Source organism: Drosophila rhopaloa, unplaced genomic scaffold (assembly GCF_018152115.1).
Source record: "Drosophila rhopaloa isolate 14029-0021.01 unplaced genomic scaffold, ASM1815211v1 contig_178, whole genome shotgun sequence".
In the NCBI taxonomy this organism is placed as follows: domain Eukaryota; kingdom Metazoa; phylum Arthropoda; class Insecta; order Diptera; family Drosophilidae; genus Drosophila; species Drosophila rhopaloa.
In genome coordinates this window covers 5,302,845-5,328,018 of record NW_025335059.1, presented here as the reverse complement: position 1 = coordinate 5,328,018, position 25,174 = coordinate 5,302,845, and the positions used below count along the sequence as shown (strand labels likewise).

The following is a 25,174-nucleotide window of genomic DNA, read 5'->3' as shown; positions in this document are numbered from 1 at the left end:
CAGCAACGGTAGGGGCAATTGTGGTACCTAAATTTAATTCAAAATGCATTTAGAGGCCCCCGAAAAAAATCGGTTCTCTGGGTTTCGGCCGGTATGAAATATGAAAACACAACTCTAGCAAATATTGGACATATACTTTTTATCAAGGATTTTCGGATCAGTAGGCAGTAGACTTAAGTTCATACTATTATTTGACTTATTGATTCAGTCTCCAGACACAGCCCAAGCTGGCACAAACCTTTTTAAACCTTTAAAAAAAAATTCGACCAAAATTCAAAATTTCCAAATTGTTTTAGACCAATTAAGACCACGGTTAATTTTAGAATGCGCTTGTTTGGTAGAATAACACACTTTTTACAGGTGAGTTATCAAATGGTTTAATAAATTATATAGGGCTTAAGAGGGTTTCCAAATCTAGATGGGGTGTATTAAAAACGACGGATTAGTAGGCTTCCAATTTTTAAGTTAAGTTGTCACTGGTTTCTAGTTTTAGTTTCCTCTACGTCTTACAACTTCACACACACTTTCGGTTTCTCCCTTCTTTTAAAGTGAAATTCTACCGTGATTAACTTATGTATTCTTGATAAAGTAATAAAAATTCACAAAGAGCTAAAATGCCAGGGATATTCGGGAGCCCCCCGTCTAACCGTTTTGGAATGCATCTCTTGCAGATATCGAGATGTCTCAGCTACCATACTCCGCTCTTCCGTCCCCGCAGCCTGCTCCATTCCGAGCGGCTGAGGCTGCTGGGCAGTAGTGCCACCTACGGATCCAAGGCGACGCGGGAGGCCACTACCCCGGCGCTCGGTTCTCATCCGGGTCGCCCCCGGGTGCAGAAGTATTCGCAGAACGGCAACAGTGTCTTCTCGATCAACGATAATGTGGATATGCTGCGCAAGCGGATCAGCTTCTCCGGCACATCGGGAAATGCACCCAAGATCCTGCCCATCGGCCTGATTACACCGGAAACTGGCGATGGCAAGGACCTAAAGATCGTCATTGTGCCTCTGGACCTGTCCGGCATGGATGCCAATGCATTGAAGGATACGTTGGATAGCATCAACCAGCTGCGGCTGTACGCCAACCACATCGAGGCCTTCTCCAGCAGCATGGTCGAGGAATACGGTGCGTTAAACGAGGCCGTCCAGGAGGTGGTATCGGAGGAGCAATCGGAGGCGAATGCGAATGATCGCAAGTTCTGGGAAACCTACCCATCCTCGCCGGCAGCCGACGTGGATGCCGTGGGAACCACTGTGGATGCGGGTCTGGGTGCCAACATGCCCATGCATCGCCAGGCAGTGGTTAGTAGCTGCCTTCAAAATGCTATGGGACTTCCAGGAGCTGCCAATTCTTCGCTAAAGACCACCAAGTCCATGTCGGCGCTGGCCCAAGCCAAGCCCGTCACAAAATCCAGTCTGGGAGCTAATCTCGCCGACTTCGCCGTCCAGGAGGGGGACTTCGTGGAAGAGGTGCGAGTGGATGTGCCGCAGGATCTGAGCAATCGACTCAACGAGATGGCCGTGTCCTCCATGGAGCTGTCATTTGAGATGGACATGACCAATCTGAGCAATGCTCTTGAAAGCAAGGGCTTAAATGATGCAATCCCGCAGGACCCCATGATCTGTATGCACACCAAGGTGGAAATAGACGCATCCGGAACGGCAGAGGAAACCATTCCGCTCAGGTTTAACGCCTTGATCTCTGGTGTCGTCCAGATTGATACTCAGAAGTTGAATTCAGCCCAGCTGACTGATGACAAGATGCCCGGCTTCAATGACGACCTCACCGCGTTGGCTGCCAACCTTTGCAGCACCGCCTTGGAAAAGGGTTTCTCGGGGAACTCAAAAACCTCGGACACCTACATTGCCGATCTGGAACTTACCAAGGATGAGCAGGCCTTTGCGACCAGGATCATTGATACGTCCTATATGTCTGCGTCCACTCAAATAGGACATCAGCGGGAGGCTCAGCAGAAGATCGCTGAAGAAGCGGCCGCTGAACCTGGTATCCAGGAGGTTGAGGTGCCAGTTCCTGTGGATAAGGATGGTTGCAAGTATCCTCCCGTGAAGCCCAAGAAAAAGTGTCCAGGAAAATGCCCTCTGATTACTGATCCCTGCAAGGCTGATCCCTGCGAGAAACCGGAAAAGAAAAAGGCACCCAAGAAAAAGGCAGAAAGTACCACGGAGATAACATCCATGGCCAAGGGAGGCGACAAGAAGGATCCTTGCTCGAAGGACGGAAAAGGCAAGGACAAGAAGAAAGACCCGTGTGCCAAGTTCAAAAAGGGTGGTAAGGATGGTTGTGATAAGGAGAAAAAGAAGGATCCCTGCCCCAAAAAGAAGGAAGATCCTTGTGCGAAAAAGAAGGAAGATCCTTGTGCGAAAAAGAAGGATCCTTGTCCTAAGAAGGAAGATCCTTGTGCGAAAAAGAAGGAAGATCCTTGTGCTAAAAAGAAGGAAGATCCGTGTGCTAAAAAGAAGGATCCTTGTGCTAAAAAGAAGGAAGATCCTTGTGCCAAAAAGAAGAAAGATCCTTGTGCTAAAAAAGATGATAAGAAAAAGAAGGATCCATGTGCCAAATTCAAGTCTGGGGAGAAAAAAGATCCCTGTGCCAAAAAAGACGATAAAAAGAAGGATCCTTGCGCCAAAAAGGATCCCTGTGCCAAGAAGGACGAAAAGAAAAAGGATCCCTGTCCCAAGAAAAAGGATCCATGTGCCAAAAAAGATGACAAGAAAAAGAAGGATCCTTGCGCTAAAAAGAAAGACCCTTGCGCTAAGAAAGATAAGAAGAAGGATCCCTGTGCCAAGGGCGGAAAGGATGACAAGAAAAAGAAGGATCCCTGCGCCAAGTTCAAGAAGGGCGGTAAGGATGGCAAGGACAAGTGCAAGTTCTCAACCTTTTCTAGGCGTTCGGATTCGAGCAAACGCTACCTGTCCACTGCTCTGAACCAGGCCTTCCGGGAATCCGAACACGTTTCTGGAGGTCCTCGCTTCCACGTCTATTCCACTCTCGTGCGCCGTCACTATCGTGTCCCTGTTCCCAAGACACCCGAAATCTGCCAGTGTTCATTGTGCCAGGGCCGCCGGCTCCACAAGGCATCTGCTCCGGCTAAATTCACGATCAACACAACTCTCCTGCGACGACGCTTTGGTGGACTGACAAAGAAGATCTCGCCCGGAGGCCTGAGCAATGCCAACAGGCGGGGAATACGCCAAAAAGGAGAAGAGAGGCGGCAAGTGCGGCCAGATGGCGCCCAAGTACCCCAAGAGCCGTGGCAAGGACATAAAGGAACGGACTGGTCTCCGCGAGGATTGTTTCAGCGATGAAGACGGCGGTTGTGGAGTAAAGAGCTGCACCGGCAAGTGCGCCAAGGTCAAGTTCCCCAAAAAGAAGTGCGAACGCAAGGACGAAAAGAAGGATGGTGCGTAGTTATGCGATTTCTCTGGGTCTCAGTTTCCCCAGGTTGGTCTTCTCTTCCCAAGGTAGACTAGGCACTCTCTTCGCCCGGAATGCTTTTGTCCAGCTGCAGAATCAGCAGAGATCATTCAGCACTCGGGTCTGTTGCCATCCATCGCCCTCGCCAAAGTCGGAAGATAAGCGCATCCTGGATGAACAGGCATATGCTCTGCAAATTTTAAAGTCCTACGAGATTCAAATGGTTCCCGTTAACAGACCCACTCCCAAGGATTTTGGTGAGATTGCATTTTTAGAGCCAGTGATAAAAGCTTTTACAATTTTGATTTTAAAGATAATCGCTAACAATTTACCATTTAAAACCAGATGTACTTATTCGAACGGGTTCAGTGGCCATCTCGAACTCTGACATCCATGTCTATGAGAACGGCAACCGCGACGTGGAGGTCATGTCCTTGGGTCACGATGCCACGGGAATCGTGGAGGAAGTCGGTCGCTGCGTCCACCATCTGCATGTGGGTGACCGCGTCGTCATGGAGTCTGCGTTGTCCTGCGGCATTTGCGAGTTGTGCAAACAGGGATTGTACAACATGTGCTCTGGTTTGGTATACAACGGCTTTCTAAGCACTTTCCAAACTCATCCGGCGGATCTTTGCCACCGTCTTCCCCCTTCCATTAGCATGGAGGAGGGTTCGCTGACCCAAACATTGGCCCTGGGATGTCAGGCATGCTTCAAGGGCAATATCACGCCCACCAGCAATGTCCTAATCCTGGGATCTTGCCCAACAGCGGTGGCGGCGGGCATATGCGCCAAGGCTATAGGGGCCAAGCGCGTGGCCATTGCCGGCTGTATGGCTCCCGCTCTGGATGTCGTCGCCCGGGACTTTGGATTCCAGGCCGTCGAGTTCGACAGCAACGCCCTGTTTGGAGAGGTCCTCGAGGCCATATACAGCAAGTTCCAGGACTGGCCCAGCTGCGTCATTAACTGTTCCATATCGGCCATGACAATGAATCTGGCGGTTATGGCGTTGCAGCCATGTGGAGTGTGTGTGCTCGCGGAATGCGATTCAGAGTGTGCCAGCTTTAATGCCCTAGACGTACTGATGAAGAACATCCGCTTGGTGCCCAGCTTTCGGTCCGCCAATATGTGGGTTAAAACCAGTAGCTTTAAATTTGCCCATTTAAACCCGTCTTCTATAGGTATCCCACCGCCCTGCAACTCATGCGATCTGGTCGAGCACTAATGCACAACTTCATCACGTCCACATATCCCCTGAGCAGGGCGGACGAGGCCTTCCGAACTGCCCAGCACGAGTCCAACATTGGGCTGGGGAAGATCATTGTTAACTGTGCGGAAGAAGTGGATATCGAGGAGAAGCAAGGAAGAAATTCCAAATCGACATCGTAAAAAATTTTGGTAGTAATAGCTGTGTAGAAGACCGCATCAAAGAATTCTATTATACTTAATTAATTCTGTGTTTTGATATTAAAATTGGGAATTAAAATAAAACAATAAATTTTAAGTATTGCAACAAAAATCGCTTCGCATTTTACTAAGTTCTGCGTGGGCCCATAAAACAATTGGTTTGAAAGTGCGCTCTTTAAATGAATATTCTTTAACAGCATTCTATGATCTATATCTATCCTCTGACCTCTCATTAGATTTGTTTATGTGTATACATATACATATTTATGTAAATATATTATAAAATTATTATTGTACTTCGCTGCTTACAACAAACTATTTTACAATTTTACAAGAACGAAAGTGACTTGCTAAAGGAGGGAATAAATGTACACGAAACAAAAATGAAAACATAATCTAAGTACAATTATAATAACGCATACATTTTTAATTTTTAAGCATTTGACTACATCGCACACTTTGGAACATTGCTTGGACTGAGTATAAATAATAATTAGAGCTAACTAATAAGATTTAAAGATATGCCATTTTGTATGTGAGTGTGGAACTAATTAATGGACTGTTTTGTGGTTTCGGTTGCCTATGGTACTGCCGCTTTGCTGGTTCTTTGTTCCCTGGTTGGTTTGGATATAGCTTTCCAATTACTATCGATCGTTTGGCCAATAGTAGTTACATACATATATACTAGTAGAATCGTCAGAGTCTAAAATAAAAACCACTCGCTCTGCACCCTGGAGCATCAGATCGTAAAGGTAGTTTGTCTTTTGGTGTTCAATCGTATCCGTTCCCTTGCTAGTTGTCATGTATCTGCATTTCTAGTTCCACATCCGATAAATTTATCTGTCGCATCGAGTTGATAAACATGTAGCGCGAAGTGTATATGTAGAGCCAGCGAAACCATCTCATCTGCGACTGATGCTCCTTCATCGCGCTCCTTACAATCGCAGCCTCTTTCCAGTTTAGAATGCACCTGAATAATAAAACAATCACATTAGAATTTATATAGTATTTGGGACACACTACATACCAATGCGTAGACATAAAGCACGTGCACAGCAGATCGAGGATGGACAGATATTTTCTTACCACATTGATCGAGTCCAAGGTATAGAACTTGCAATCTGCATTGGGAAGATACATAAAAAATTGTTGTATACTATAAATCTAAGGCTATTAATAGCGCCAACTGCAGCGATGGGCACGCCAATTAACATGCACCCATTGTTTGCATCCGTCGCCACCCGCGTGACTCACACGCCTCCTCACCTTTGGGTAAAAGGTTGGCCAAACAGAGCGAGGCGGCCGCGTAGTACACAGCACAATGGTTCGGATGTGAGCTAACGCCATCCCGATCGAACGTGAATATCGCCTGGATGTCGAGGCTTTCCACGGCGTGAAGTATCAGACTGGCCACTGCATCCGGGCGCCAGTCCACATAGGGGTCGTCCGGCAGGTTGGTGGCATTCATCAGGACGATGTTCGACTCGGGAATACCCAGTTTGGAGCAGGAGCGCCACAGTTCCTGACGCCGCACTTTGGCCTTGTGCTCGAAGTTGCCTTTACAGGAAAAATAAAATGATTAATAAAATTCTCTTTGATTAGGAGGATAGGTTTACATTTTAAATTTATCTTTTTTGGATGATAATAATAACATTAAAAAACGTTAGTATTGATTTAAGACAATTTATGTTTAAAATAGCGTTTTCCAAGTGGAATAGAATTTAATTTTTAGAAATTTATCATTTGTCAAATGAATTGCGATATCTATTTATAGTTAATCTGAAAAGTATCGATCTAAAACCGCAATATGTCAAGAATTTTGCTTTTTAAGGATCGTTTTACAAAATCTTTCAAATATTAAATTATTACAAATTAAAAATCTCTCTCAAATAAATCAGTTTTGAAAGAACAAGTACATGTGCTTTATAAGGACTACGAACCAGGGACTTTTAAATTGCTTTTAAACAAATAATTAAAAAAAATTTACGGTTGCAATATAAATATTTGTTTCTTTACTCAAAAATATTTACATTTCGCATGGAAATAAATATACATTATGAGAAATGATTTATTGCTATCCGAGAGGAGAGTTGTTCTTTAAGGAATTGCTTTAGAGGGGATCAGTTGATTCCTATTGAACAAAGCGTCGAATCTTTAACGGTGGTGAAACAACTACCTATCTCTTTACTTCCTAACAATAACTAATAAATACACCTTTTGGAATCAAATTGCAGGTGATCTATTAATGACTACTACAAAATAAGGTTGTACCCATTTGGGCGCAATAAAACTTAATAGGGATTCGCTTCTGATTTCTAAACGTGTACTTTCGCTTAATGCTTCCGGATGTACAATGGTTATAGGATGATGTCACTGTTGGTAAGGTCTCACCGTTGGACAGGCAGAGTATGTACACCTGGCAGCCTTGCCGCTGCGTCAGCGTGTAGATCAGCGGTCCGAAGAACATGCACTCGTCATCCGGATGGGCAGTGATCAGCAGGACGCGCTCCATTTGCGTCGTTTTGGGCAGCCGGACGCTACGCAGCCGTAGTCCGGATTGCATTGCCTGTTTCAGGCCGCCCGCCTCCGGATTTGGATTCTGGTCTCCAGACACGTCGCCGGATCCGGCATTGTTGTTGTCGTTGTGCGACCCGGATCCCGAGAGCCAGAAGGTAAGCTTGTAGAGGCCCAGGCATACTAGCAAGTACACCGCACAGGCGATCAGTACGTGCTCCAGTGCTTCGGCGGATGAGGACCTGATACGGCAGTAGATGGCCTGCGGATTGGGAACGAGCTGCTGCACCTGCTGCTGCAATTGGCGCCACGGAGAGGTCGATGCAATGCTGCTAAATGTGCTGGCCACGTACTCGCTCAGCCAGTTAAATCTCATCTCTCATTGCGTCCGGCCAAGGGCGAGAATTTTGGCGAGAAATTCTTCACCAAAAATGGACATGCAGCGTTTTTTTCGGCAGCGAGGAAAAGCGGAAAAGCGGCGATTACGGTGCTCGGGCGGTTACTTAAACTATGTCACTAAGTGGATGTGTTGCCTAATCGGTAGTTTAATACTTGAAAAAGTCTGGTTACGAGCCCGCGCGCCGCTTAATCGGCTAATCTCTGCATTTTAATCAAAAACTTTACGTGTTTTTGCCTTTCGGGGGCAGCAGCTAGGGATGGGCGACTGGCGCTGTGCGTGGCAGGTGCGTGAGTCACGACGATTTGACGGGTTTTCCGTTCCGCCTTTTTATAGACGTGTCAGGTGCGACGTGCATCTATAATGCTGAAGCTATCAAATTAGCACTCGAATAAATTGATAAACACTTTTCTGTCATTCATCGTACGTTCGAAAGCTGAGAGTCGTGAGTGCAATTTGGTCCACCTCTAGCGGTCAGCTGTTTGGGCTTAGAGCTCAGCAAAAGGGGCATTATGCAAAATCCATATTAAAAACGTGTTATGTATTTTAAAAATATTTAACTTGAAATAATGCAATACTGGAATTTCTAAATTATTGCTATTATTTTTTATTTATAAAATTTATGAATTGTTCAACAAAAAATATGAAAAATATCAATTGCTCGTAATTATTAACTAAAGCCTTCTATAACTAGTAATAATCGATGAAACAAAATCCACATTTTCAAATGGTAATTCTATACAATGATATAAGAAATAAGCTTAAGAAATAAGCTTAAATTAAACTAACTTATCACATTTACCGGTATTTTTAACTCATCTTACATTGTTTGGTGACTTGTGTGAACATCCCTACTACTTTGCCCGCTCTCCCAGATAAATACCATAAAAATACCCCCAAAAATACCAACGGTCGCTCTCTCCTCTCTGAATATGCAGTCTGAGGTTTTTTTTATTTTGAATCAAATTTAAAGTCACTAATTTCTATGAAATTAAGCATTTAATTAGCCTTTGATCGAGTGATCCGAGTGCCCAAGAGCCAACCGTCCGCCCCCCGACCGCGCAATCATCGCGGGCAACCCAAGAAGAGCCCCCGGAAAATCAAAGGAATAAATCAAAAACGACAGCGTGCCGCAAGCCGAAGAGAGCGGATCTCAGTTCGAGGTGCATGCAGCACGTTGTAATTAGGTTAGCAGCATATAGCAGCACCACATAACATAATAACATGGCCCATCAGCAGCAGCAGGGCATGGACTCGGCCTTGTTCGAGCGGCGATTGCGGCCGGTCTACGGTGAGTGTTCCATGGAACGGGGATGTCCAAATCCATCAAACAGGTTACACATTGTTACCGCAATCCTCATCCGCAGATAACTTGGAGGTGGGCAACAACCGCAAAGCCCTGCAGGAGTCCGAGAAGCTGCTAAAGAAACATCCAACCCTGCTCTGCGCACGTGCTCTGAAGGGTCTATCCCTCCTTCGACTGGGTCGCTATGACGAGAGCCATGGATGCCTCCAGACCGTGGCTGAGGAGAAGCCCACGGACGACTCCACGCTGCAGGTGCTATCCTTTTGCTACCGCGAAATGGAACAACGTACGTATGGGCAGGAGTTTGCCTTGAGGGCTTATAAGATTAGGAGTTGAAACCGGGTTTTCACTGGAGACTTATAGACAATTGATAACTATTTAAGGCTAACAACGTACTTATCACCTGGATAGATAAGGAGAATTCCTAGCACTTTTATTAGGTAAAGCATAGATACGAGAAAATAACTAACCTCGGTTTAGTATGGAAACTTACTGAGATTAAAGCCAATGCTTTCATTTGTTAAATAGTAAAGTGTAACTTATGACATACCACAAGAGATAGGAAACAAAAATTAACATTAATTAAAATTAAGAATTAATGCCCTGCTTTCTACCAAATATAGGTTAAATTAACTATTTTGAAGATTTAAAAAATTTGTATTTCGTTGAAAAAGGTTACAATTATTGTCGAGAAGAGAAAAATAAATTTTAAATCAGATTAAATGATAGATATTGACTAGTAGAGTAGATAGAATAGAATAGAGTATCATTTGGATTTTCTTCCAAGAGTCAAGATTACAAAATTATAGATTTAATTAAATAAAATAGGTTTTTAAAAAAAAAATAATTAAATTTGTTTAAAATTTTTTTTAGGTTTCATATTATTTCTTCACAAAAGTCAAAATTAATTTAAGAAGTAATTATTAATCGGTTTCTGATCAAGGTTCAACATTTAATGAACGAATTCGACAGTTTTATTATAACAAAGTCCGAATGTTTTAACCAAAAACATCTGGACCCGTACATTTTTTTATTCCCACATCCGCCACGTCGCATCCGCAGAGTTTATCCCCCAGGGACGCCCCTGCCACGCACACGAAGTGCCCACAATTCATATTTTCGTATTTTCTTGGCACGCGCACCTCGCCCGACTAATTAAAATCGCATTCTACTAGTCGGACGACGGCGGCAAGTGCGTGCCAACGATCTGAATATATATTGTACCTGCAAAAAAAAGCGCTAATTATATATACATACCTCCGAATCTTTGCAGTGGATAAAATTGTGGAGCTGTACCAGCACGCGGTAAAGCAGAATCCCGGCAATGAGGAGCTGCTCGCCCACCTCTTCATCTCGCATGTTAGAGTAGAGGACTACAAGGCGCAGCAGGCGGTGGCCCTGCAGCTCTACAAGGCTCAGCCAAAGAATGCATACTACTTTTGGTCCGTGATCAGTGTAGTCTTCCAGGGAATTCGAGGACCGGAGTCGGCGCAGCCAGAGAAGAGGAAAATCTACCTGGGTCTGGCCCAGCGAATGGTCGACAAGCACATCAAGGAGGGCAAGTTGGAGACGGAGCAAGAGGCCTTTCTCTATCTGCACATTCTCAAGCTACAGAGCAAGTACCAGGAGGCATGGGAATTCCTCACTGGCGAGCTTTGCGCCAAACTCTATCCTGGTGCTCCTGTCAGCATGAAGTTCGAGCTGCTCAAGGAACTGGGTAACTGGCGGGAGCTCAATGAGTTGTTGCAGCAGCTTCTTGACGCAGAGTGAGTTCGGTTAATCATTGGACGAATCTATAAATTAATGTTTCATTAATTCAGTCGAGACCGCTGGGACTTCTACAAGGAATACATCCAAAGTTCGTTCGAGTTGCTTAAACTGACGTCAAAGGCTGAGGAAAACGGTGAGAGGGATTCGCTGGCCAAATGTCAGGAGTTCCTTCAGGGCATTATCGACTCCTCGGAGCGCAAGAAGCGGGGTCCCTATCTGGCGCGTTTGGAGCTTCACCAGCGCATGCGAGCAGACCAACTGCCGGCGGAGAAGCTCGTCGGCGACTTTGACGAAATGATCATCGAGTACTTCCGTCTATTTGGCGACAAGTCCTGCTGCACCCATGATATCGCCTTGTTTTTGCCTTCGATCAGTATGAAGCAGAGGCAGGCGTTGGCCAGCAAGTTGCTGTTGGAGAGCGGAGTCACCTCCACGTCGCTTCCGAAGAATGTAAGTAAAGCAAAGTTTAAGAATAAAACCTTTAAGCTCAACAATGTTTTATCAAATCCTTGCAGAAAGAACAGATGCAAAAGCACCTTTGCGCTCTGCAAATCTCGCGGATGTGCGGCTCCCATATGGAGTTGCCCGTGGACCACCTGCTTGCCTTCTATACGGCCCTCAAGCTGCACTACGAACACGGCCGGAGTACTTTCGGCAAAAAGCTGCTGTCAACGGAAATGGGACCTTCGGATGCATATGCCCTCCTGGCGGCGAATGTTATGTACGACCTGAGTAGACGAGAAAACAAATCTGATTACCTGTTCGAGGCGCTATGCTTGCTGCAGTACGTTCTGCGTAATAGCACGAGTAATTTCCACGTGAAGCTGCTGAGTTTGAAGATCTACCATCTGTTTGGTTGCCAGGTGGGTGCTCAGGAGATGTACGAGTACCTGGACATCAAGCAGATCCAGCTGGACTCTATGGGCTATGTGCACTGCCAGTTATTACCGCTGGGCGGTCGTTTCTCGGGTACCCGAAATGTATACGATGCTACTTTGAAGTTCTTTACTAACAGCTATAAGGAACGCTTGGAGTATATTGCTTTGACCTATCGCTTCTGCACATTTTCCAAGATGGAGGAGTTCATGAACTTCAAGGAACGGCTAACGAACAGCTTGCAGTACGTGGCCTGCTCGGTGGAGGCGCAGATCTGCGACCTAGTCAGTTGTTATGGCAATATCCAGCAGAACCTGACAGCATATTCTGCTATGAGCATTGAACCGGCGGAGGACCGGATCGCCTGGCATGAGTTGAGTGACAATCGTGACTTAGAGGCTGTCATCCGCTGGGATCCCCTTCACGAGGTGGATGCTGCAGAGGAACGCAAAGAGTCTTTCGATCAAGAAGTAGAGGTCCTGCAGGTGCGGTCGCTAATGCTCCGACTCTTTGCATCCTTTGTTGACTTGTATCACGGGACCAGTTCGAAAGATGCGCCAGCGGGAAAGGAGACGGCTACCCTTGAACTCCTGCGTGAGTCCTGGACGGGATTATTCCAGCGACTGCGTCTGATGAACTACAAGCCCTTGGCACAAAAGTTTCTAGTCAATCTGCTGCCTACACGCCTTCACCTGCTGCTAGAACTGCCATACGAACGATTCTTTGACGACCTGGCCCAACTGGTCCTCGATCTGCAAAGCGGATCCGGAAAGCTGGCGGAGCAGTGCAAAAGGGTGGGTGACAATGTCATCACTGTTATGGAGCTGTGTGTGCAGACCATCAACGAAAGCAACGAGTGTAACGGCATGGACGGTCTTTGGAAGCGGCGGCAGCATCAGCAGAAGGTTGCGGCCAGTCTGGAGGTACATGCTCTCGATAATAAAACTCATAAAGCGATCTTTATACAATTATCAATATCCAATTAATATTTCTGTTCCAGATGCTATCTCTTTATGCCTTCCTGCTGTCCGTGCTGAACGACAAGCTGCAGGTCAGCTCGAAGACCAAGACCAAGAAGAGGCAGGTGGATAACAAGGTGGATGGAACCCAGCCGATCAGTGAGAAGGAGCGAAGCCAGATGTTGCAAGAGCTTGTGCGACAGCTTAAGCACAAGCTCGAGTCCTGCGACGCAGCCATCCGTAAGCAAATGCATCATATTTTTTTTTTGAGAAAAGCTAATTTTCAACTCATTAATATTCAGGCACCTGGAAGGCGCCGGTGCTGCCGCGCGACCTCAGCTCGTTTATGTCGGACATGTCGCTGAAGCCGGAGGTGGAGGCCACACTCATCGGAGATGTCTCGGCCACTTTTAAGGACTCACACGAGCTGATGGTACCCGAGTTACGCAATTTGCTGAAGGACAAGATACGCATGGTGGCCAAGTAGATGCCTCTTTGCTGTGCAAAGTCCATCGGCCAGTCTGGACATCGCTGCCTAATCACGATCCAAGTTCATAGTTTGTTATTTAATTTTGTTAACGAATACAACCAACTTCCTACTCCCCCCACATTACTATTATCTCGAACACTAGAACCAACTCAGCACTTTTCAATCAATTTTCGGCATTTTCCTCGTACAACATATAAGTTGTAAAATTTGTGAAACAAAAATTTAAAATAATACAAAAAGAAAAAAGATTGCGTATCGCTTGCGGGTAAGTTAAATAAAAGAACAAATTGTACAAAAATTACAAAAAACAAAGTTTTTGAATTTAGATTTTATAAAAAAATGTAGATATACTTATGCACATAAGAATTGAAGTAAAATAAGAAAAAAATTTATCCTCACCTGAAAAAACAGCCAACGAAAAGAAAATCTCTACAAAAATGAAGGAAGGAAGTTTTCAAAAGCAAAGTTTGGTATATCAATTTTAATTTTGTTATGGTTATTTTATTCAGCTTAGTATCAGACTTTAAAAAAGTGTCTTTTTATTTTAAATGTATTCCTATTTCTGCGAAATGGGCTGCGATAAGGATTGTTTTTTTTTCAAACAATAGCTGCAATATTTCCCACTTTAATCGTATTAAGATAGGCACCTAACCGTGGATCATTTAGATGCTGTTGGGTTTGCAGGTGGGCCACCAGATTGTGAATACGAGCAAAGCTCTTGCCGCAGAGACGACACCTTTTGGAGCAGATATAATAATGGGTTGGTTTAAGTTTAAATTAAATATACTTACGTGTGAGGTTTCTCTCCCGTGTGGGTTTTGTAGTGAACCTTAAGGACACTGGCGTAGGTAAACGTTTTTCCGCAGGTCTGGCAAGAATAAGGACGCTCATTTCGATGAGTTCTGTAGAGGATAAATTTTTACATTTTATTTATGGCTTAGATTAAAACCAAATCAAGTGTTAATTGTATGACAAAAATGTTTTATTATTTGTCTATAACAATATTTCTTTAATTTGGGACTTTAATAGGAACATTATACTATTATTATATAATATTATATATTTTTTAAATTGTCTACCTTTCGTGCTTGACCAGTGAAGTGCGATCTGCGAAGCTGCGCTGGCAATATTGGCAGGTGTATGGCTTTGCTCCCGTATGCTGGCGGATGTGGCGCTTCAATTGGTAGTTGACGTAAAAGCACTTGTGGCAGATCCTTAAAAGTGGCGTGTTAAAAAGGGACATAAATAACACCTTTTGAATCCACTTACTCACATTCGTAGGGCTTCTCATTATTGTGCCTTCTCATGTGGGTGTCCAATGTGCTCTTCCTGGGATATCCATTGCCACAGATGTCGCATACATAAAGTTTTCCAATGACTGCAGGAGCAGGAGTAGGATCAGGTGCAGGACTAGGAGCAGAATCTGGGACAGGAACCGTTTGCACGTCCAGAACCATTGGTTTTTCCATCTCCGCCGCTGGCGGTGGAGTCTCCTCGACTAGATCTTCCGTGGCCCAAGCTCCCTCCTCCAGCACCTCCACCTCCAGTTGTTCGTACTGCTCCGTTTCCACAGTAGGCGGTGGAGTAAGTTTCGAAATTGGATCCACTTGCTCCACCACATCCTTTTCCACCTGATGTGGTCCATCTTTGACCACATATTTTTTGAGAAATTCGTTGGAGCGCTGGCAAATCTGACGGAATTTGTGCGCCAGGGTAAGAAAGGCCTTGCATCTGGAGCAGATCCTGGTGGGTAGGTCCTCCGTCGGTTTTATCTGTAGGTAAACACTTTGTTTACTAATAAAGTTAAAAGAAATCAAACAGTTCCGTTCCCAACCTGAATTCCGCTCAAGCTTTCGATTTTCTCGCAGAGTGAAATGCCGCTGAGAAGTTTGTCATCCGCATCGTAAATGGAGACCATGTGAGCCTCACCATCCTGCAGGCAGGTTCTGCACAGGGTCACCATGTCCAGTCTCAGCTCCATTTAAATCAAACGAAAGGACAAAAATTAACGATCAAAATAAATATGCTTCCTCTAGGCGATTTTGCCAATCAACGATATCTATCGGTAAGGTAATTTGACATTCGCCCAGAAGTCCACAATTTTAATTGTTTGGTTTGGACAAGCCATATGTATTGTTTAAGTATTTAGGAGTTTTGGCTTGTGATAACAGAACCATGCCTCGTATAAGGAGAACAAGGACCTGCAGTGTCGCATCTGCTTGCTACAGCCGAAGGATGAGTCCCTCATGCCCACTGAGCCAGATTTTCGGGAGCAAATTAAACGATGCACGGGTGTTGAGGTAAGTTTTAAAATGGCTTTGTTATGGTTTATCTGTATTTAATAAAAACCTTATTGCTTATCCCTAGATGAGTGAGAATCTTAACTGGCCCAACCGCATTTGCACAAGCTGCGCTCTGCTTTTTAGAGCAGCCCTCAAACTCCGATCCCTTTGCCAGAAGGCAGAGACGGAGCTCCTCCGGCAAACGGAACAGGAATTCCATATCGAAATAATAAATGATGGCCAGGAAATGAAGCAGTATAATGATTCCAAGGATATGCTAACCACTGAACCTTCCTGCAGCGACAGCGAGGTGCATTACGAGTATCTGGAATCATACGATGTGACGCTGGAGAGCGCCGAAGATGAAGCCTGTAGTGTAGATGAAATGGTCAGCATAGAACCCACTAACTCCGCGCCAGAGGAGTCCATATATTCACTAAGTCCCAAACCGGATGCTGGAGAAGAGGAGGAATCCAGCCAGTCTTCCTCCTTTGCCTGCAAAATATGCCACAATGTCTACACGGAGCAGATTAAGTTGACAACCCACATGAGGGTTCACAGCACGGAAAAACCACATGAGTGCGAGTAAGCTGAGATTTTGATTTTTTTGCTTTTGCATCGGGATTAATCCCCTTCTCTTTAAGGATCTGCCATAAACGATTCCGACAGACACCGCAGCTGGCAAGACATATGAACACACACACTGGAAATCGACCCTACAAATGTGATTACTGCGACTCCAGCTTTGCAGATCCCTCTACTCGAATCAAACATCAGAGGTCAGTAAAGTTGCTCATAGCTTAAACAAGAAAGCTAAATTGCTCCCTATCAACATTCAAAACCTAATATCTTTCGAAATACAATTTAGGATCCACACCAACGAAAGACCATACAAATGTAAGTTCTGCAGCAAGTCCTTCGCCTACTCAAATGTGCTCCGGGTTCATCTGAAAACCCACACGGGTGAGCGACCATTCAGTTGCCAGTACTGCCAGAGGACTTTCTCCCAACTGCACCACAAAAACGCACATGAAAAATCGCATAAGCCGAAAAATGAACTAAAAACGTGGAAGTGACTAGTGAAGTAAAACTTTTTAGTACAAAAAAATAATAACAAAAAAGGAAGTAAAAGTAAAGATTATGTACCCTTGCAGCTTTTAAAAAATTAAATATTCTCTAAAAAGACTATTTTTTCCTATGGCGACTATATGATAAAGTCTTCCGATTTTTCAAAAATTAAAACCGCAATTCTAAAATATCAAATTATATTATTTTAAATTATTCGTTTCGGAGTGTAACCGTACTATTTAAAAAAAATAACATGAAGTTCCCATTAAATTATTTTTTTGATTTTTTCTACTGTTCCGACGTAGAAACGGATAGTCGGACATGGCTAGTATATATATACTTTATAGGGTCGGAAATGTCCCTTTCACACTGCTGCAAACATTTGACTGAAATGACTGAAGGTATTACCTTCTGCAAGACGTACTTCTCTGAAAACAACAATAAAAATATCTATCCGCAACGATTGAAATGTTACAGATGAAACTTATTTTCTTAAATATGTGTTAAAAATAATAAATAAGAACTGCATAATTAACTGGACAAATATAAAGATTGTTTTTAAAAGTGGTTGCTTAAATTAGGCCAAAAGATACAACTACACATTAAAGTTGAAAATTACCGTTTTATTATATTTATCGGAAATAATCTAGCTTACATTTATAGTTTTAAATGTTAGCCTACACTTACAATGTTTAATGGGAAGCTATAACAGTGGCATTTTCAAATCCTAAAACTAAAATGGCTTATCCAAATCGTCTTAATATAAACAATTTATTTTTTGGTTACCTAGTTGCGGGGAAATCAACTAAGAAAATCTAGGGCCTCTTCCTTGATGTCCTCTCCCTCGGCACTCATTTCCACATCAGGTTTCCAAGGGCAGGCCCTTTCGTGCGTACCCCGATGCAAACGCATCTTGTAGGCCTTCACAAAGCCCTTGCCACAAAGATCACAACTAGAAGAGGTTGTTTGCTATTCAAGGAGATCGATCAATAGAAGAATAGTAAACAACTTACACATGTGGCTTCTCCCCCGTGTGAATCATCTTGTGGAACTTCAGGTTGTCCGAGTAGGTAAAAGTTCTAGAGCAAACATCGCACTCGTAGGGTCTCTCCTTGGTGTGAATTCTTGAAGGGATTCCCATTTTATTAGTTTTCAGCAGAACTTCATTAATTAATATATACCTATGATGTTTGGTTTTGGTGGATCGATCCGCAAAGGCGGCTGGACAGTAGTTACACTTGTAAGGCCGGTTCCCCGTGTGCGTGTTCATGTGCCGCACCAGCTGTTGATTCTGGACAAAGCCTCGTCCGCATATCCTGCAAAACAAATTGTGATCAGCAAGTATTACAAATTATTTGCGAAATTTTAAACTTACTCGCATTCGTGGGGCTTGACGCCCAAATGGAACTTCATGTGTTCGGTGAGACGGGCCTGAGTGGGATAGATATTTCCACACACGTCGCAGATGTAGCTGCTGAGCTTGTTGCGTGGCTTTCTGCCCGGCTTCTTTTTGGCGGTTTCGACCTCTGGGGAGGTTCGGTTGGGTGTAGCCGACTTTCTGCTTGATCGCTGGTGATTTGCCAGTGGTTTATTAGTAGTCCGTGTCTCCGGCACATAACTTTCGTCCGAGCTAAGAATATCTTGACATAGGTCATCGTCGGGAACTTCTTCTTTAACCGTATTTGTAATATTAGAGCGTTTTCCCTGGGCGCTTTCACTTAATGTCTCGGGGTTCTCGCTGGTGAGCAGCTCATATTCCTCATAAACAGCATAGGGCTCCGCCTCTTCGATCACAATCTGCTCAACATCAAAGACAGCATGCGTGGGATCCTGCTCATCGTACAAAATGGTATCGCCCCCTTCGTCATCCTCAACTACATAAGCAATAACCTGCTCTTGCTGCTGTTTCGCCAGTTTACACTTCTCCTCCTCCAGCTTAAAACTGCCATCCAGTTGGCTGGTGTCGTCCTCCACCTTAAATCCGTCATCCAGTTGGCTGGTGTCTTCCTCCCAAATCTTGACCACGCTCTCCACCGTAAGGTCGTCGGAGAGGTCAAGGTGTTGTTCTTCGCCAGGTGTACTCGAGTTGCTGGCCTCCCGCACCAGCATATCCATGATTTGCTGGTGGGATCGTTGGCAGGTCAGTCGGAATTTGTAGCACAGCCGCAGGCAGCGCACGCACTTGCTGCACATCTTGTCGGGAAACTTGTCATCCAGACTGACCTGTTGGGTCTGTTATTATTAACCTGCTTAAATAGTTTTGTAGTCCTACTTACAGGTATGCCTGCGCAAATGTGCAGCATTTGATCCAGACGTGTGCTGGCCGTTTGACTGAAAATCTCGTGGAGCAGCTCCTTCGCCCTCGCTGGGATTGTTCAGGCAGACGCGGCACACAATCCACTTCTCGTTCGACTCCGTTTTCATGACGAGTTATGCGTATTTATTGTTATTTGTACGTAGTTTCAAAAATTACAAAAGGTACAACAGCTGAATGCAAGCGTCCGTGACCATTCACAACGAAACGCTGTTGGTCCTGGTACGGTAGGTATCGGGTAAGAAAAACAAAGCGGTTAGTGAAGACAAATAAGATAATTATAATTTTTAAACTCTCATGTTTAGCAAATTATATTGCAAAGATGTTAACACATTTTTAACTTTTTTAAAATATAATAAATGATAATAATAAATTAATAAAGATTTAAATCCATTGTTATTGTCTTTAAATGGTCTCGACAGAGATAAGCCCCACAACTTTACAAGGAAATAGTAATATTAAACTGATCCATTCAGAAACGATATTTTTTTTGCATTATAATTTAATTTAAACCATTCTTACTCGAAGAACGGAACCCCCTTAATTGCGATATCGCCGATGCCGTGGTCACCCTGTGGAGCCACCATTCGCGTTGCAACGTAACCATCTTGCCTCCAGACTACATTATATTTTTTTGGCGTCGTCTTCGTCCAGCGAGCGTGTTCAACGAAATATAAAAGTGGAGTATAGCTACCCGGAATAGATTTACGTTCTATTCGCGACAATGAGAGACTCGGCGGCACAAGCGAGTCCGGCTGCGGCGCCAGCGACCACGCAGAAGTGGATCGTTTGCCGGGTTTGCCTCCAGCAGCCCAAGGAGCCCATGGCCAGCATTTTCAACGACGATTCGGAGAAGGACCTGACCAACATGATCAGGGAATGCGGCGGAGTGCCCGTAAGTACATCCTACTGACCCACACACTGTCTTATATTTCGGCAATCGCTTTGGCAGATCAAGCAGTTCGATCACTATCCGGACAAGATTTGCGAGAAGTGCTTGAGGGTGCTGAAAACGGCATTCAAGTTTCGGGAGACTTGCCAGCGATCCTACGGTCATCTGCGGCAGTTTGTGGGCCCCGTGGAGGTGGAGCAGCGAACGCCGGAAAAAAAATGTGCTGAACCAACCCCCAAACAGGAGCAGGAGCCTGAGGAAGCGGAGCAAGAGCAGGAGCAAGAAGAGGATGAGGAGGAGGATCTAGATGAAAGCCAATACGCCGAGGCCGAGGCGGATGAATCTGCGGAGGCTCAGGGCGGCGTCTTTAATGACGAGCTCGAAGACGGCATCCTGGTGGAACTGGAGAAGGATCGCATTGTACATGTGAAAAGTGAACAGGTGGAGGAGGACGGCATTATCGAGGAGGTGTACGACGTGTACGAGACCTACGAAGGCGATATCATCACAGAGCAGGGGGTTTACGATCAGGAAGTGGCGGATCAGTCGCTCTCCGAACTTTCAGCGGATATTGAATACTTGGATCAGGTTGATCAGGACCAATTGACCGAAAGTGCCCATGAGGACGAGGCGGATGGTGATATGAATTCAAACGAGGAGGAGTTCATTCCCACCAAAAGTATTCTGGCATCCATCAACGCCCGAGGGGGCAATAAGCGGAGAGCCAATCCGCGTAGGGCAGCCGCATCCTCAGCGCCGGTGGCTGCATCATCGGGCACCTCAAAGACAGCCGCTCGCGGCAATCCGCTTAAAGTACGGCGACAGGGCACCAATGATGCGGCTGCCACCAAGATCGTCATTAACTCCGAAGATGGCATCTCCATTGGGGAGGTGCTGGCGCGGAAGCACTCCGCCATCAAAACCAAAGGCGGTCACAAGATCCTCGTCGGTGACAAGAAGGAGTTTAAGTACATCTGCGACGTCTGCGGCAACATGTATCCCTCTCAGAGTCGTCTCACCGAGCACATCAAAGTCCACTCCGGTGTGAAGCCGCATGAGTGCGAGTAAGTCTTTAAGGGAGAGAATTACAAATTTTTCTAGTTAATAACTTCTAAGGAAATAAGTATTTTATATAGGGCTTTTATTCCAATTCCGTAGATTTGATTACTGAAAAATAATTTTAATTTAAATTTACGCAGTGCAATTCCGTTCATAAGATACTCTTTCTTAAACGTATATGTAATATTATTTCGAAATCTTAAATTTAATCAATATTTTTTTTAATTTTTTACATCTTTTTTGTTTAATTAATTTAAAAGTCATCATGTTTATATTTTGTTATTGGTCAAAATATCGTTAAAATGTTTGTTTTTAGAAATATTAGTTTCAAAATCAAAAGGACAAAAGACAATAGTAGGTAGGTTATATTTCAATGATGCTAAGTAAATTAGGTACATAGTAAACAAGTTCTGATAGTTTCAGAACTAATGTAAGGTTAAAATAATTTGCATTTTCCTACTTCTCTACTTGTCTCTTCTTAATCTGGATTTTTAATTTTTAGGATCTGTGGTCACTGCTTTGCACAGGCTCAGCAATTGGCGCGTCACATGAACACCCACACTGGAAATCGGCCGTACAAGTGCAGTTACTGCCCGGCAGCCTTTGCAGATCTGTCTACCCGCAACAAGCACCACAGGTCAGTTGGTTAACTCATGATTATTATTGAATAATCTTGACTTGACTCTAAAATTACCTCCTGCAGGATCCACACAAACGAGCGTCCTTATGAGTGCGATGTTTGCCACAAGACCTTCACGTACACCAATACATTGAAGTTCCACAAGATGATTCATACGGGAGAGAAGCCGCATGTGTAAGTTTCGCTTTCCCCTTGAAAATACAGTCCAACTTCTCTTGCACGAACTTTCACTATTGAAGATAGTGGTAATGTGCATTTTGGTTCCAATAAGGCTAGGTATTTCAGATACCATATACCGAAATTATTAAATTTTCACATGCAGTTTTTTTTTCATTGTGTTATTTTGAGTTTTCTTTATGAATTTAGAATTCTATAAATTGTTCCATAAAATGTAAAAATAGAAAATAAGTTCAAGCGATGGTAGGCAATTTTTTGTTCTCGCGAATTCTCCTAATTAATAGTATCTTATTTTATGGGACACACATTAATTTCAATGTGGCTAAACAGCTACTGAGTTTATAGTACTTATATTAAATGAAAACTCTTCTCTTTTCCTCCAGTTGCGAAGTCTGCGGAAAGGGCTTCCCACAGGCGTACAAGTTGCGCAACCACCGGATCATCCACGAGCGACGCGGTCAATCCACACGGGAATCCGTCAGCGGGCTGATGCCATACGATACGGCCAACATCGTGGGCCTGGAAATTTAAATTTCGAGCGAGGACTCCTCGTCGTCCCAAAGCGACACTTTAAACATTAAACAGACACACGCGTGTAATTACACATCTAAGTATATTGATGAAATTTAAGCCTAGCCTAATTATGCGGAAATAAATTAAGTATAGCTGCGCAGATGGTCTTTGCGTCGGTCTCCTCCGGATATAGCTGCAGTACGGCGTGCACCTGGTGCGGCGGAAACAGACTTCCCAGGTGATAACGGAGCAGTCGGCGTTGCTCCTCCCGCGGAAGTTGCTGCGAGGCGTGTAGCTCCTCGTTGATGCGTGAATCAGAGGCGGACAGATGAGCGAAGTTGTGAGCGGGCAGTGGCAGACCCAAACCCTGATCCGTGACCGGGGCGGAAGGCGTGCGCGTCAGATACTGGTGGTGATAGTTGGAGCTGGAGTTGGACTGTTGGTGCTGCTGTTGCACCTGCTGCTGCTGCTGCTGGAGGGGAGCACTGTATGTGGGCACCAGGAGGCGATAAGCGGGAGGCGGCTGTTGGCGCTGCAGCTTCTTATGGCGATTTGGCTGACTGGATTCAACGGAGCCCTCGGACAGCTCCATTTGAGCCGAAAAGCCCTGGCACACCTGCTCGATCGTGTTGGACTTGGTGCGCCCTAATGGCTCTCGGCTAATCAGTGAGTTGATCTTAAGATTGTTATTATTACCACCCGGACTGATCATCTGTTGACCCCCATTCGTGTGCAGCGGAGCACTGTGGGAGGCCTGGAGTGGCAGACGCTGCAGCAGCGGACCCTGATTGTGGTGCCGAAACTTGCACTTCTGCCCATAGGTGCACTTCTTGCCATAAGGACACAGCTGCTGGGCATCCGCCATCTTCTGCTGCGTTTGCGAGCACAGGAACAGATCCAGATTTGGACCAGATCTGCCCAGCGGATCGTCGGGCGGCATGAAAATGTCATTGACAAACGAGTACATCAGCAGGCGCTCCTGCACGACGCGCCGGAACTCGTTGCTCTCCAGGATCAGATCCCTGTAGTTGTCGTTGGACACCACAATGCCATCGGTTTCCACGGCCAACTTGAGTATGAAACGATCATCGTAGCACGACACTCGCTTGCCATCCAGATGACGCGATGGCGTAAACACCAAGTACCTTTCGTGCTCCAGCTCGTAGAGTAGCTCCTGGTCGGCGATATTGTTGTTGGCCAGCTCCTTGCGCCAGTTGGGCACAAAGGCGGTGATGTCGCGATGTCCACGCTGCCGGAACCAATCCACACAGATGCGGATGCCGCGGCAGGAGAAGATCAGGTTGTTGCCGTGCGACAGGGCAACATTACTGCCATCGATAACGATGTGTCGCAGGGCGTAGATGTTGCTGCCGGCGGTGGAGGAGGAGGACAATGGGGAGGTGGTCGATGGATTACCTCCACCGCCTCCTGCGTGGGCGGGTCGTGGTGCATCGGCCGTCAGCTTGATCAGCTCCGCCAGCAGCTCATTCTGCTTGGCCTCCGAACCCAGACGCGTCAACGCCGAGTGGATGGACTGTTCGCTGTAACCCAGCTTCTTGGCAAACTCCAGATTCTGGCGCTCCGTCGTCCGGCTGGCACTCTCATCGTCGTCGGAGCAGCTCTCCTGCTTTCTCACTGGCAACTTGTTGCTGCTGCTGCTGTGATGTTGTTGCTGCTGCTGTTGTTGTTGTTGCTGTTGCTGCTGCTGCTGTTGGCTGATGTTTTTGCTGCTCCTGCACTTCACAGTTCATTTTGATGCGCATTTAATTGACCAGCGGCTGGCTTTCCTTCGGCTGCTCACTTCTGCTGTTCGGGAACTCCGATTAGTTGTGTTTTTAGCTGTCTCTGCAGCAAGTTCCGTCTATTTACATTTACAGACTTCCGTGTTGTTGTTGTTTTTGTTGGTGCTTGCTGGTGAGCAGTGTGACCGAAGGCCGGGCGCCGACAAATACCTCCGTTCTGTGCACTCACACGCTGGTCACATAGCGGTGTAACTTTTTTTTGAATCTTTACGTGCTTTTTTAAATGGAGAAACCCAACCTAACGACTTTTAGCAAACATGCTTATTGTATAATTTTCAAAATAAAACATTAAGGTTTTTCAACAATTTTGAAATATTTTTAATAAAATGAGCTAATTATATAACTTACTTGGTTTGTTTAGCTTAAAATAATTAAAATTCTTGAAGATTATTCGATTTACTAATTTAAATCTTACATGTTTTTTAAGTCTTATAAATCCCAAAATACAAGCAATTTTCACCCTTTTATGACATTCATCACAACGAGGACTGCCATTCTAAGTGGTATAAAGAAATATAGTCCATACGCCAGGTTGGCCGAATCTTTGACAATAAAGTCATTCTCTCTTTATTTGTACCGTCCTTTTTCTGATCAAATCATTTTGTTCTTCCTTTATTATTGGAAGCCCAAAACACAATAATTTTCTCATTTATATTACTCCTTTTATTGTATTCATTTTTAAATATTTTCTTTTGAATATTGTTTTTAAATAAAACCCCATTTTAAGTTCAATAACATGCATAAACTTTCTTTATTGTATTGTTGTACATAAAGTATATCGAATATAGTTTTAACAATTTTCACACTACTATCAACATTTATAGATCTCACTTAGGTTAGATTTAATTAGTTAAAATAAAGTACACGTTTTTCGTATTGAATTCTTTGTTTCATTGTACGTTTGGTCCCCCTTTTCATGACAAAAAAGGATGCACTGCCTTCGAATTAGCTACAAATTCAATAGTTTACTAGGTATAAGTGGTCACATCTATCTTGGTTACATAGATATCTATATGCTACGCCCGAAGTGCAATTGGATAAATGCATATACAAAACACAATACGTCCCTTCCAGCGACACTAAAGCAATTTTCATTAATTTCGTTTCGTCCTGGCGAGTCCTTTTCAACTTTGGCCAAGACATGCGGCAATTAGTGAGACAGCCATACATAAAAAAAAAACTATAAAACTGAACGTAAAGTTGACTACGTGTGGTATGGGGTAGTCTGTAGTTGCTGTGTATCTAAGTCCGCTTGAAAAGCTACGAATCATCCTT

General features: G+C 44.6%; 8 protein-coding genes across 10 annotated transcripts; 4 read left to right on the top strand and 4 right to left on the bottom strand.

Moving 5' to 3' along the window:
* The first annotated feature begins 209 nt into the window (after positions 1-209).
* On the top strand, positions 210-4,881 carry LOC108042500. The gene is given in 6 exon segments (XM_044459042.1): positions 210-360; positions 672-3,206; positions 3,208-3,421; positions 3,483-3,692; positions 3,781-4,561; positions 4,615-4,881. Coding segments are annotated over 6 exon segments (3,984 nt in total). The 5' UTR covers positions 210-324; the 3' UTR covers positions 4,823-4,881.
* Positions 4,882-5,241: 360 nt separating this feature from the next.
* Positions 5,242-8,184, bottom strand: LOC108042499 (N-acetylglucosaminyl-phosphatidylinositol de-N-acetylase). Its single transcript, XM_017120823.2, has 4 exons — positions 7,232-8,184; positions 6,107-6,397; positions 5,868-5,961; positions 5,242-5,810 (listed from the first exon to the last, which is right to left on the bottom strand). Exons 1-4 carry the CDS (start codon positions 7,728-7,730, stop codon positions 5,633-5,635), a joined length of 1,062 nt encoding a protein of 353 aa, XP_016976312.1. The 5' UTR covers positions 7,731-8,184; the 3' UTR covers positions 5,242-5,632.
* Positions 8,185-8,653: 469 nt separating this feature from the next.
* Positions 8,654-13,272, top strand: LOC108042506 (phagocyte signaling-impaired protein). The gene is made up of 7 exons (XM_017120830.2): positions 8,654-9,042; positions 9,119-9,343; positions 10,331-10,823; positions 10,878-11,277; positions 11,343-12,626; positions 12,704-12,902; positions 12,965-13,272. The coding sequence occupies exons 1-7, from the start codon at positions 8,976-8,978 to the stop codon at positions 13,147-13,149; spliced, it is 2,853 nt and encodes a 950-aa protein (XP_016976319.1). The 5' UTR covers positions 8,654-8,975; the 3' UTR covers positions 13,150-13,272.
* A 386-nt stretch (positions 13,273-13,658) lies between these two features.
* LOC108042508 (transcription factor Ouib) lies at positions 13,659-15,211 on the bottom strand. 2 transcript variants are annotated; one of them, XM_017120833.2, is made up of 5 exons: positions 14,987-15,211; positions 14,422-14,924; positions 14,232-14,366; positions 13,944-14,054; positions 13,659-13,888 (listed from the first exon to the last, which is right to left on the bottom strand). In XM_017120833.2, exons 1-5 carry the CDS (start codon positions 15,131-15,133, stop codon positions 13,750-13,752), a joined length of 1,035 nt encoding a protein of 344 aa, XP_016976322.1. In that variant the 5' UTR covers positions 15,134-15,211; the 3' UTR covers positions 13,659-13,749. The 2 variants fall into 2 exon arrangements, with proteins under 2 accessions (XP_016976322.1, XP_016976323.1); XM_017120834.2 differs by lacking the exons at positions 13,659-13,888; positions 13,944-14,054 and having other exon boundaries at positions 14,297-14,366; positions 14,426-14,924.
* Positions 15,201-17,023, top strand: LOC108042509 (zinc finger protein 184). 2 transcript variants are annotated; one of them, XM_017120836.2, is made up of 5 exons: positions 15,201-15,217; positions 15,277-15,452; positions 15,520-16,019; positions 16,079-16,213; positions 16,303-17,023. In XM_017120836.2, exons 2-5 carry the CDS (start codon positions 15,399-15,401, stop codon positions 16,508-16,510), a joined length of 897 nt encoding a protein of 298 aa, XP_016976325.2. In that variant the 5' UTR covers positions 15,201-15,217; positions 15,277-15,398; the 3' UTR covers positions 16,511-17,023. The 2 variants fall into 2 exon arrangements, with proteins under 2 accessions (XP_016976325.2, XP_016976324.2); XM_017120835.2 differs by lacking the exon at positions 15,201-15,217 and having other exon boundaries at positions 15,259-15,452.
* An 81-nt stretch (positions 17,024-17,104) lies between these two features.
* LOC108042507 (zinc finger protein 568) lies at positions 17,105-19,014 on the bottom strand. The gene is given in 6 exon segments (XM_017120831.2): positions 17,105-17,454; positions 17,516-17,626; positions 17,684-17,818; positions 17,878-18,725; positions 18,779-18,856; positions 18,858-19,014. Coding segments are annotated over 6 exon segments (1,392 nt in total). The 5' UTR covers positions 18,927-19,014; the 3' UTR covers positions 17,105-17,303.
* Positions 19,015-19,411: 397 nt separating this feature from the next.
* Positions 19,412-22,257, top strand: LOC108042505 (zinc finger protein 436). The gene is made up of 5 exons (XM_017120829.2): positions 19,412-19,711; positions 19,769-20,772; positions 21,270-21,404; positions 21,471-21,581; positions 21,968-22,257. The coding sequence occupies exons 1-5, from the start codon at positions 19,541-19,543 to the stop codon at positions 22,113-22,115; spliced, it is 1,569 nt and encodes a 522-aa protein (XP_016976318.2). The 5' UTR covers positions 19,412-19,540; the 3' UTR covers positions 22,116-22,257.
* On the bottom strand, positions 22,179-24,105 carry LOC108042503 (endoribonuclease ZC3H12A). The gene is given in 2 exon segments (XM_017120828.2): positions 22,179-23,817; positions 23,819-24,105. Coding segments are annotated over 2 exon segments (1,638 nt in total). The 5' UTR covers positions 23,861-24,105; the 3' UTR covers positions 22,179-22,221.
* Positions 24,106-25,174: the final 1,069 nt, after the last annotated feature.

Bases quoted from the DNA above. Each gene is read 5' to 3' on its own strand.
- LOC108042499 (XM_017120823.2), bottom strand. From the start codon at position 7,730: ATGAGATTTAACTGGCTGAGCGAGTACGTGGCCAGCACATTTAGCAGC. The intron at 6,398-7,231 runs GTGAGACCTTAC...TTTCCTGTAAAG, and splicing joins CATACTCTGCCTGTCCAACG to GCAACTTCGAGCACAAGGCC. The intron at 5,962-6,106 runs GTGAGGAGGCGT...TTCCCAATGCAG, and splicing joins GGCCAACCTTTTACCCAAAG to ATTGCAAGTTCTATACCTTG.
- LOC108042509 (XM_017120836.2), top strand. From the start codon at position 15,399: ATGCCCACTGAGCCAGATTTTCGGGAGCAAATTAAACGATGCACGGGT. The intron at 15,453-15,519 runs GTAAGTTTTAAA...GCTTATCCCTAG, and splicing joins AACGATGCACGGGTGTTGAG to ATGAGTGAGAATCTTAACTG. The intron at 16,020-16,078 runs GTAAGCTGAGAT...CTTCTCTTTAAG, and splicing joins GAAAAACCACATGAGTGCGA to GATCTGCCATAAACGATTCC.
- LOC108042508 (XM_017120833.2), bottom strand. From the start codon at position 15,133: ATGGAGCTGAGACTGGACATGGTGACCCTGTGCAGAACCTGCCTGCAG. The intron at 14,925-14,986 runs GTTGGGAACGGA...GTTTACCTACAG, and splicing joins AAAGCTTGAGCGGAATTCAG to ATAAAACCGACGGAGGACCT. The intron at 13,889-13,943 runs GTAAGTATATTT...CTGCTCCAAAAG, and splicing joins ACGGGAGAGAAACCTCACAC to GTGTCGTCTCTGCGGCAAGA.
- LOC108042505 (XM_017120829.2), top strand. From the start codon at position 19,541: ATGAGAGACTCGGCGGCACAAGCGAGTCCGGCTGCGGCGCCAGCGACC. The intron at 19,712-19,768 runs GTAAGTACATCC...TCGCTTTGGCAG, and splicing joins GGGAATGCGGCGGAGTGCCC to ATCAAGCAGTTCGATCACTA. The intron at 21,405-21,470 runs GTCAGTTGGTTA...TACCTCCTGCAG, and splicing joins ACCCGCAACAAGCACCACAG to GATCCACACAAACGAGCGTC.
- LOC108042506 (XM_017120830.2), top strand. From the start codon at position 8,976: ATGGCCCATCAGCAGCAGCAGGGCATGGACTCGGCCTTGTTCGAGCGG. The intron at 9,043-9,118 runs GTGAGTGTTCCA...CCTCATCCGCAG, and splicing joins GCGATTGCGGCCGGTCTACG to ATAACTTGGAGGTGGGCAAC. The intron at 10,824-10,877 runs GTGAGTTCGGTT...TCATTAATTCAG, and splicing joins CAGCAGCTTCTTGACGCAGA to TCGAGACCGCTGGGACTTCT.